Source organism: Mus pahari, chromosome 10 (genome assembly GCF_900095145.1).
Source record: "Mus pahari chromosome 10, PAHARI_EIJ_v1.1, whole genome shotgun sequence".
Taxonomy (NCBI): Eukaryota; Metazoa; Chordata; class Mammalia; order Rodentia; family Muridae; genus Mus; species Mus pahari.
In genome coordinates this window covers 59196688-59206570 of record NC_034599.1, presented here as the reverse complement: position 1 = coordinate 59206570, position 9883 = coordinate 59196688, and the positions used below count along the sequence as shown (strand labels likewise).

The 9883-nt window shown below is 39.7% G+C and overlaps 1 protein-coding gene and 1 non-coding gene across 7 annotated transcripts in view; both read right to left on the bottom strand.

The window, feature by feature from the left end:
* The window catches only part of Tipin (TIMELESS interacting protein), a 35488-nt gene that overhangs the window by 22221 nt on the left and 3384 nt on the right, over positions 1-9883 (bottom strand). For 2 of the 6 annotated variants that reach the window (XM_021207353.1, XM_029543311.1), the window contains exons 2-6: positions 8153-8288; positions 6931-7003; positions 6415-6490; positions 2844-2966; positions 2556-2619 (exon numbers count right to left, since the gene is read on the bottom strand). In XM_021207353.1, coding sequence (XP_021063012.1) covers positions 2556-2619; positions 2844-2966; positions 6415-6490; positions 6931-7003; positions 8153-8282 — 466 coding nt within the window. In that variant the 5' untranslated portion in view covers positions 8283-8288. Of the gene's footprint in view, positions 1-2555; positions 2620-2843; positions 2967-6414; positions 6491-6930; positions 7004-8152; positions 8289-8691; positions 8737-9883 lie in introns of those variants that run through there. The other 4 variants (XM_029543309.1, XM_029543310.1, XM_021207355.2 and 1 more) reach the window with 4 other exon arrangements.
* LOC115064946 lies at positions 514-648 on the bottom strand. The gene has a single exon (XR_003844757.1).

Below are 9883 nucleotides of genomic sequence, written 5' to 3'. Positions count from 1 at the left end.
AGTTCCAGGACAGCCAGGGCTATACAGAGAAACCCTGCTTTGAAAAACCAAAATAATAATAATAATAATAATAATAATAATAAAATAAAATAAAATAAAAAAATAAATTAAGGGGCTGGAGAGATGGCTCAGCAGGCAAAAGCACTGATTGCTCTTCCGAAGATCCTGAGTTCAATTCCCAGCAACCACATGGTGGCTCACAACCATCCGTAATGAGATCTGATGCCCTCTTCTGGTGTGTCTGAAGATAGCTACAGTGTACTTACATATAATAAATCAATCAATCTTTAGGAAAAAAAAAAGACTAAGGGACTGGAAAGACAGCTCAGTGGTTAAGAGCACTTGCTGCTCTTGCAGAGGACCGCAGTTTGTTTCCCAGCATCCATGTTAGATAGCTCACAACTTCTTATAAACCCAGCTCCAGTGTTTGGGTAACTATACTCACACATGCACATATCAACATACAGATGCACACATAAATAAACATACATATTTAAAAAGTTTTTAAGATCTTATGTATGGAGCCATCGCACAGAAAATCTGACAACTATACAGACTCTGTCGGCAGGAACCATCTGTTTTGATGTATGTGACTGTCTAAGGTTGCACTGTACAACTAACAATGCAATCAATACCAGGTACAGTCACGCTGGTCTCCCTATAGTCTAGCCATGGATCTGGTTTTAGGATTTTCTTGTAAACAGGGTTTTTTTCTTTTTTTAAAACTTTTATTTATTTATTTATTTATTGGTTTTTTTGAGACAAGGTTTCTCTGTGTAGTCCTGGCTGTCCTGGAACTCACTCTGTAGACCAGGCTGGCTTCGAACTCAGAAATCCGCCTGTCTCTGCCTCCTGATTGCTAGGATTAATTTAAAGGCGTGCACCACCACACCCGGCAAAATTTCCCTTTTTTATAGATAACTTCTATAATGTGTCTAATGATACTGCAATCATACTTTTTTTTATTATATGCATGAGATAGAGTCTCAGTATGTAGCCCTGGCTGTCCTGTACCCTGTCTCAAAAAAAAGGAAAATTTTAACATTTATATTGTTTATGTACTTGTGTGCCATGGCATGTGTGTAGAAATCAGGAGTTAGTTTTTCCATCATGTAGGTTCCAGGATTGAACAAAGGCCATGAAGCTTGTTTGAGAACCTATTGACGTCATTGATGTTTTACAGTTCTTGTTAGTACAAATCTATATTAAACTAGAGCGTTCATATGTATAGAAACCTTTAGAAAAACTGGCTCTGGGAAATTAGGCAGAATAGTTTGGCTTTTTTTTGGGGGGGTGGGGGGAGCGTTTCAAGACAGTTTCTCTGTATAGCCCTGGTTGTCCTGAAGCTCCTTATACAGACCAAGTTGGCCTCAAATTCAGAACTTTCTGCCTGCCTCTGCTTCCTGAATGCTGGGATCTTTTTTTCAAGATTTATTTATTTAATGTATATAATACACTGTATCTGTCTTCAGACACACCAGAAGAGGGCATCAGATCCCATTACAGATGGTTGTGAGCCATCATGTGGTTGCTGGGAATTGAACTCAGGGCCTCTGAAAGAGCGTTCAGTGTTCTTAACAGCTGAGCCATCTCACCAGCCCCGGAGTGCTGGGATTAAAAGCATGTGTACCAGCCGGGCATAGTGGCACACACCTTTAATCCCAGCACTCGGGAGGCAGAAGCAGGCAGATTTCTGAGTTCGAGGCCAGCCTGGTCTACAGAGCGAATTCCAGGACAGCCAGGGCTACACAGAGAAACCCTGTCTCAAAAAACCAAAAAAAAAAAAAAAAGCATGTGTACCACTATGGCAGGCTACCATCATATTTTTAAGAAGTAAATTTCCAGAGGGGAGGAGTCAAGAAAAGTAACTTGGACTTGAGCAAAGTACAGTGATATTCACATGAGAAATCTCTTAATAAAGCACATTCTTTTTTATTTTTTCAACTCTTCCCCGCAACCCCCTTCCCTTCTGTTCCATAGGGCCCCACTCGCTCCGGCAGCACATTCTTTTAGAAAGAGGGAGACAGGCTCCAAGTAACCTTGGCAGTCCTGGAACTCAGTATGTACCAGGTTGGCCTTCAACTCAAAAAATCCATCTACTGTTCTCTCTTAAGTGCTGAGTTTAAAAGGCATGTGCCACCATACTGAAACATTCTTTTATATGCTAATTACAATGCTAAAATAGAAACTAGTATCAAATATAAATATTACTGGGCAGAGATGTCTCAGTAAACAAAGGTACTTGCTGCCAAGCCTGATGATGTGAGACTGATCCCTGAGACCGACAAGGTGAAAGGTTATAGAAGGTTGTCCTCTGCTGTCTATACCCACATTAACAAATGAGCACACTATACACACACAAACACACACTCGCACACCCACAAAACACAACTACATTCTAGACTTACCAAACTCTAGATTTAATTATTTATTAACTACACTGTAATTACATAAATATTACGTTAAGATCTGTTGTATATATAAAATACTGCCTACTCAAGCGAGACCCATTTCTAAAAGCTATGTTGTAATAAAGTGAATAAACTTGTAATTACCATTATTGTTAACAAAATCTTCATGTATAATAGGCAGATCAAGTCGAATTCGTTTTAAACAGGTCTGGAAAAAAAAGACATTTTTTTCCATTTTTATCATTAAATTGGGAAGGGAACAATCATTTATTCATATGTGAAAGAGCTGTACTTCAAATAATGACTATTAATGTTCCTGTCTTAATGAGACAGGTTTCAAAAGGAAGAGTCCTCAACAGCAATCCAGCCTCAACTCAACCCACCCTTGTACTACTTAGCACTGTGAATGACATTCACGATAACCACACTTACCTGAACTTCCTTTTTATTTCCTAGGTATTCAACTCTGTCAATAAAATCTTCAAATTGCAGTTTGGGGAATAGCCTATGTGCCCAGTGCTCCATGTGTCTGATTAGCGTTTTCAAGTCTTCAGCCTGACACATAAAAATAAAAATGCTGAACAGAAGACTCAATCTCACAGCTAACCACGTCAGCAGATTTTAGCATTTAAAGGCAATGCCAAAGTCACTGCTGTCATATATATAAGGCTAAGAAACTTTCAGAAAAAAACAGAAAAAGGCTTGGAAGATCATAATCTCAGAAAGCATTGGGGGAAAGAGTGCGGTGCGGATACAGACTGATTTAGACTCAGATTTTTAGAAATTAGAGGGAAAGATAACACTACAGTGCTGGGAAGACAATTGTGCTGGTTAACTGGCTGGGGACTAAGCCTGAGAACTGGAGTACAATCCCTAGCCCCACATTAAAAACAAAACAAAACAAACAAAAACCCCACAGGCATAGAAGCTGTGCTGGCTAGTTTTATGTCAACACAGGCTAGAGTCACTGGAGAGGAGGGAGCCTGAATTGAGAAAATGTCTCAGTATAAGGCAGCCCTGATTGATGTAGGAGGGCCAATCTATTGCGGGTGGAGTCATTTCTAGGCAGGTAGTCTTGAGTGTTGTTAAAAAAAAAAAAAAAAACACTGAGAAAGCAGTGGAGAGCAAACCAGTAAGCAGCACTCACTCCTCTATGGCCTCTGCATCAGCTCCTGCCTCTGGGTTCCTGTTCTGACTTCCTTCAGTGATAAATAAAATAAATGCTTTCCTCCCCAGCTTGCTTTTGATCATGGAGTTTCACTACAGCCATAGAAACCCTAACTAAGACAGTGGCAGACTTGTAATTTTAGTGCTAAAGAAACAAAGAAAGGCTGATCCTGAGGAAGCACGCCTGAGGCTGACCTCTGGCAACCACACACACATGCACATCCACACATAAACACACACACATTGAGGGAAAATAGCAGTACAAAAATAGAATAAAGCTTTAAAAGAATCCTATGTGCATCATTTCGGAAGTGTACAGTAAAACCAATAAACTTTAATAAAAGATGTCAAAGTATCTTTCAGGAATCACGGAATACTCTGACAGTTTCCTAAATACAAGACAAAATAAAGCTTTGAGAATTCAGAAATATACTCCAAAACCCCAAGAATAAAACAGATACTGGTGCTAGCAGTTAACACTCTCAAACCACAGCATCCCTCTCTACATTAAAAACTCAAAAAATCAAATTCAATAAGCTTAACTAGCAAGTTACAAATTTCTACCTTTATTATAAAATATCTCATTTTTCACTTAGCAATAATATAAACTGGGAGAATGATTAAAAGCATAGACCCTGGAACAGAAAAGACAGATTTAAATACAAGTTGCTTAGCCGCCTCTGTGCCTATTTCTTAGAGTATAAAACAATACATACTCACAGTATCATGAGAGGTAAAACAAGAGAAGCACATGACAAAGTCAACACTCACACTTTAGCTGGTACTGTAATTTAACCTTGACTAGACAGCACAATGGCACATACATTTGGGAGTTGGAAGCCTGCCTTGTCTACCAAAAAAAAAAAAAAGAGGAAGAACACATACTGTTCTTCCAGAGGACTGAACTCAGTTTCCAGCACCCACGTCAGACATCGCAAAAATGCTAATTTTAACTCCAAGAAATCACTTTCTTTATTGGGCCTTTGAAAGCACCTGAACCCATACACATATACCCACAAATACATAGAATTAATTTTAAGTTCAAAATTAAACAAGAATAGAACAAGTGGCGCATGCCTTTAATCCCAGCACTCGGGAGGCAGAGGCAGGCGGATTTCTGAGTTCGAGGCCAGCCTGGTCTACAAAGTGAGTTCCAGGACAGTCAAGGCTACACAGAGAAACCCTGTCTCAAAAAACCAGAAAAAAAAAAAAAAAAAAAAAAGAATAGAACTAGACATTATGCCATATCTTAGAGACACATATAATCAATAGAAGCAGTGTTAATTCTCATGAACCTTAAAAATGACTCTTTAAGGTGATGGTGGTGCACCAAACTTTAATCCCAGCACTTAGAGACAGAGGAAGGTGGATCACTGAGTTTGAGTCCAGCTTTGTCTATAAAGTGAGTTTTAGGATAGCCAGAACTGCACGGAGAAACCCAGTCTCGAGAAACTAAAAAAATAAATAAATAAAAAATAAAAAGACTCCTTAAGAAAAAGCAAAGTGCCGGGCGTGGTGGCACACGCCTTTAATCCCAGCACTTGGGAGGCAGAGACAGGCGGATTTCTGAGTTTGAGGCCAGCCTGATCTACAGAGTGAGTTCCAGGACAGCCAGGACTACACAGAGAAACCCTGTCTCTGAAAAAAAAAAAGAAAGAAAGAAAAAGAAAAGTAAATGTTATTGCGATAGACTTTTAGGGTATAAATTTGGGCTGAGAGACACAGACGTAATTTTCCTAAAGCCATGTTAATTAAATATAGTGGCAAAAAATGAAACTATACAAGATGTTCTCTTAATTCTTCCAAGTACCATTTCTATTTCACTGAAGCTATTTCTCTAGAGGTCTAGAGGTGATAATTAACAGCAATATATATTCAGTGTGTGTGTGCATGCATGTATATATACACATATATATAGTGATATACTCAGAGAATCTTTTTTTTTTTTTGGAGACAGGGTTTCTCTGTGTAGCCCTGGCTGTCCTGGAACTCACTTTGTAGATCAGGCTGGCCTTGAACTCAGAAATCTGCCTGCCTGCCTCTGCCTCCCAAGTTTGGGATTAAAGGCGTTGGCCAACACTGCCTGGCATGCTCAGAGATTCTAAAGAACATAACGGGAGGGGTGGGGGATAGGGGACTTTGGGGATAGCATTTAAAATGTAAATGAAGTAAATACCTAATAAAAATTGGAAAAAAAAAGAACATAATCAACCCAGTTTCACTGGGTTTTTTTTTTTTATCTCACTTTCCTGTTTTTCAATTTAATTTTTTACTTATTCACTTTACATGCCACTCACTTCCCCCTTCCTGTTCACCCCTCCCACAATCCTTCCTCCATCCCTCCTCTCCTCATTCTCCTCTGAGGCCCCATAGGTATCTCCCCACCCCCCCATCCTAGAACTTCAAGTCTCTGCAAAGCTAGGAGCTTCCTCTCCCACTGAGGCCAGACAAAGCAGTCCAGCTAGAAGAACATATCCTATGTACAGGCAACAGCTTTTGGGATAGCCGCTGCTCCAGCTGTTTGGGACCTACATGAAAACCAAGCTACACAAAAGAAAAGTTCTAAAATAAGACAGGGATGATGATACAAGCCTTTAATCCCACCACTTGGGAAGCAGACTAAGGCAGACACAGCTAGCCAGAGTTGCATAGTGCTACTTTGTCTCAATTTTTTTTTAATAAATAAAGTGTAAAATAAACCAGGACTGGGATGTGCTCCAGTGGTATTTTTTAGCATCGGTTCTAGCACTTGCCCTGGATTCAATAAATGCCCACTGCTAAGAAATAAAGATCAAAAAAAAAAAAAAAGAATAAAGATCAATCAGACATTTCTTACCTCATGACCCTTCCCCTTGAATTTTGTCTTATCAAAAACATGCCTTAAGGCTGGAAGCCCTCTCTCCGAAGTCAATCTGTGAAGAGAAACATATTTTGAATTTCTAGCCATATTAAAACCAAGACCATTTAAAAAAAAAAAAAAAAATTCCTCCTTAATTTGAATAGAAAAGTGGCTGGAGAGATGGCTCGACAGTTAAGAGTACTAACTGCTCTTCCAGAGGTCCTGAGTTCAATTCCCAGCAACCACATGGTGGCTCACAACCATCTGTAANGNGATCTGNNNCCNTCTTCTGGNGTGTCTGAAGANAGCNANAGTGTACTNACATANANNAAATAAATAAATCTTAAAAAAAAAAAAAAAAAAAGAAAGAAAGAAAGAAAAAAGAAAATGTTTAAAGGAGAAAAAAGATCTTTACAGAACTCTATCTGATCTCTAAATCACCCAGCAAAGACTGTAATACTAGAAGAAAAACACTGTAGAAATCTACAAATGTATCAAAGTAAATGCCCATACCTCATAGCATCTAGCTTAGGTAGATTCCTTTTAACTGTTCTCTTTGGTGGAACAGGTACTCCACTCCCTGATCCTAGTAAAAAGACCAAAATTTAGTACTTAAAAATTGTCCTGTGGAGCCGAGTGGATTTCTGAGGCCAGCCTGGTCTACAGAGTCAATTCCAGGACAGCCAGGGCTATACAGAGAAACTCTGTCTTGAAAAATCCAAAAAAGAAAAAAATTGTCCTCTGATCTCCATATGCACACACTGTAGCACCTGTGTGTCCACATACATTCAGATAAACATACATATAGTTATTTTTGTTTGTTTGTTTGTTTGTTTGTTTGTTAAGACAGGGTTTCTTTGTGTAGCTTTGGCTGTCCTATAACTTGCTCTGTAGACAAGGCTGGCCTCAAGTTCACTGATATCCTCCTGCCTCTGCCTCCCAAGTGCTGGAATTGAAGAAAGGAATGTGCCACCACCACCTAGCCAGTAAATTTTTTTTTTTAAATTAAAGCCTTATTTGCAAAATGTATCATTTCTAGGCTAATCTGACACATAACTATGTGGGACATTTCAGCAGGCTACAGCAGGATTGCCAGAGCAAGGCTAGCCTAGCCTGGGATACAGGCTAGCCTGTGAGCTCTTGTCTTAAAAACTAACATACAGGGCTGGAGAGATGGCTTAGCGGTTAAGAGCTCTGCCTGCTCTTCCAGAGGCCCTTAGTTCAACTCCCAGCACCCACATGGTGGCTCACAACCATCAATAATGGAATGTTAAGTCCTCTCCTGGTGTGTCTAAAGACAGTGACAGTATACTCACATACATAAAAATAAAACAACAACAATAAACAGGGCCGGAAAAATGGCTCAGCAGTTAACAGCACTGACTGCTTTTCCAGAGGTCCTGAGTTCAATTCCCAGCAACCACATGGTGGCTCACAACCATCTGTAATGGGATCTGATGCCCTCTTCTGGTGTGTCTAAAGACAGCTACAGTGTACTCATAAAATAGACAAACCAACAAACAAATCTTAAAAAAAAAAAAACACAAAAAACAAGCTTGGTGGCTCACACCTTTAATCCTAGCACTTAGGAGGCAGAGGCAGAGGCAGTTGGATCTCCAGAGTCTACAGGACAGACTGAACTACATGGAGAAATCCTGCTAAAAACAAAAACAAAACAAAAAACAGTAACAACAAACAAATGAAAGGATACTTTTGTGACATTCTTAATACAGACCTTCATCAGGTCCAGCTTCTGCAGGATCTCTCTCTGGAGAGGCAGGAGGCGGGAAGGGGGGGAAAGTCTCATCCTCTACATGTTCATAATCTGGTATTTCAAACAAGCCATTTTCTTCTTGCTCTAACATCTTTTCCTCCAGGAAGAAAAAAGAAAGTTATTTTTAACCAGCCAAAACAGTCTTCCTATCACACAATCTAGTTCCATCCAACAGTGAAAGCCATGTTACAAGCACTTAAACCACATTTCAAATTCATACATCTTTAAAAAGTAGACAGTAAGTATGAAGGAAAATGACTCATCAGAACTGAGTTGTGCTGGCGCACGCCTTTAATTCTAGCACTCAGGAGGCAGAGGCAGGTGGATTTTTGAGTTCGAGGTCAGCCTGGTCTACAAAGTAAGTTCCAGGACAGCCAAGACTACACAGAGAAAACCTGTCTCAAAAAACAAAAACAAACAAACACAAACAAACAAAAGAACTGAGTTCTAATGTAAACCCTACCACTAAATATCTACATGTTTTTTTAATGTTTGTGTACCTGGGTGTTTTGCGTACATGTAGTCCGTGTACCACGTGCATACAGTGCCTGTGAAGACCAGAAGATATTACACCACTGGAATCCAAGTTACAGAGAAACTTATAGGTAGGAATCATACCCAGGTCCTCTGTTAAGAGTTTAAGCCAGTGCTCTTAACCACTGAACCATCTCTCCAGCCCCCAGATTTAATTTGGTTCTTCCAACCAAGACTGTATTTTGGGACTGCAGATCCCTACTGTCCATTCTGCAGCTTTCAAATATCTCAACAGCATTTATCTCATACAGAAAACTAAATTGTTTTCTGGTGGACTGTAAGGGAGTGGGGTGGGAGGGGGCAGTTAGAGACAAGGTTTCTCTGAGCAGCCCTGTCTGTCTGTCTGTCCTGGAACTTTATCTGTAGACCAACCAGGCTGGCTTCAAACTCACATATCAGTCTACCTCTGTCCCCTGAGAACTGGGATCAAAGGTGTGTGCTACTGCCACCACCACCACCTGGCTATAAAACTGAATTTCTAAATGCCCTCCATTCAGTGAGTGACACCCACCAAGCTGTTTAAGTTAAAGACTAGTCATCTTTGACACTTCCCTATATTCAACATAACCCATCCATTTAATTTCCTAAATATTCCTTTAACATTTGTCCTTATCTCTATAGCCACTTCACAACACTTGTTTCAAGAACACCATTATTCCACTCACTTCTGCCTCTTTCACTACAATTCTCACTACAGCTAGCTAAACTTTTGAAAATGTAAAAGCTGACATCATGCTAAAATTCAGTTTAAGAAATCCAATGTAGCTGGATGTGAGAGTGAACACGTTAATCCTAGCATTCAAAAGGCAGAGGCAGACAGATCTCTCAGTTGAGGCAGTATAGTCTATATAACAAGGTTCAGGACAGATAGACATGGCCTCAAAAAAGAAAAAAAAAGTTCAGTATGGAGAAATAGGCTTTAAAATATACAGATCTTAATATAATTTTTGCCAGGCATAGTGGCACCTGTAATCCCAGCATTTAAAAGGAAACGAGGAGCTCAAGGTCAGTCTTGGCTACATAGCCATTCAAGCTGCCCTGGACCATGAGACTCTTTAAAAAAGAATAAAATTTATATAATGCCAACTTCACTTCATATTCTCATATTCTCTCTCTCTCTCTCTCTCTCTCTCTCTCTCTCTCTCTCTCTCTCTCTCT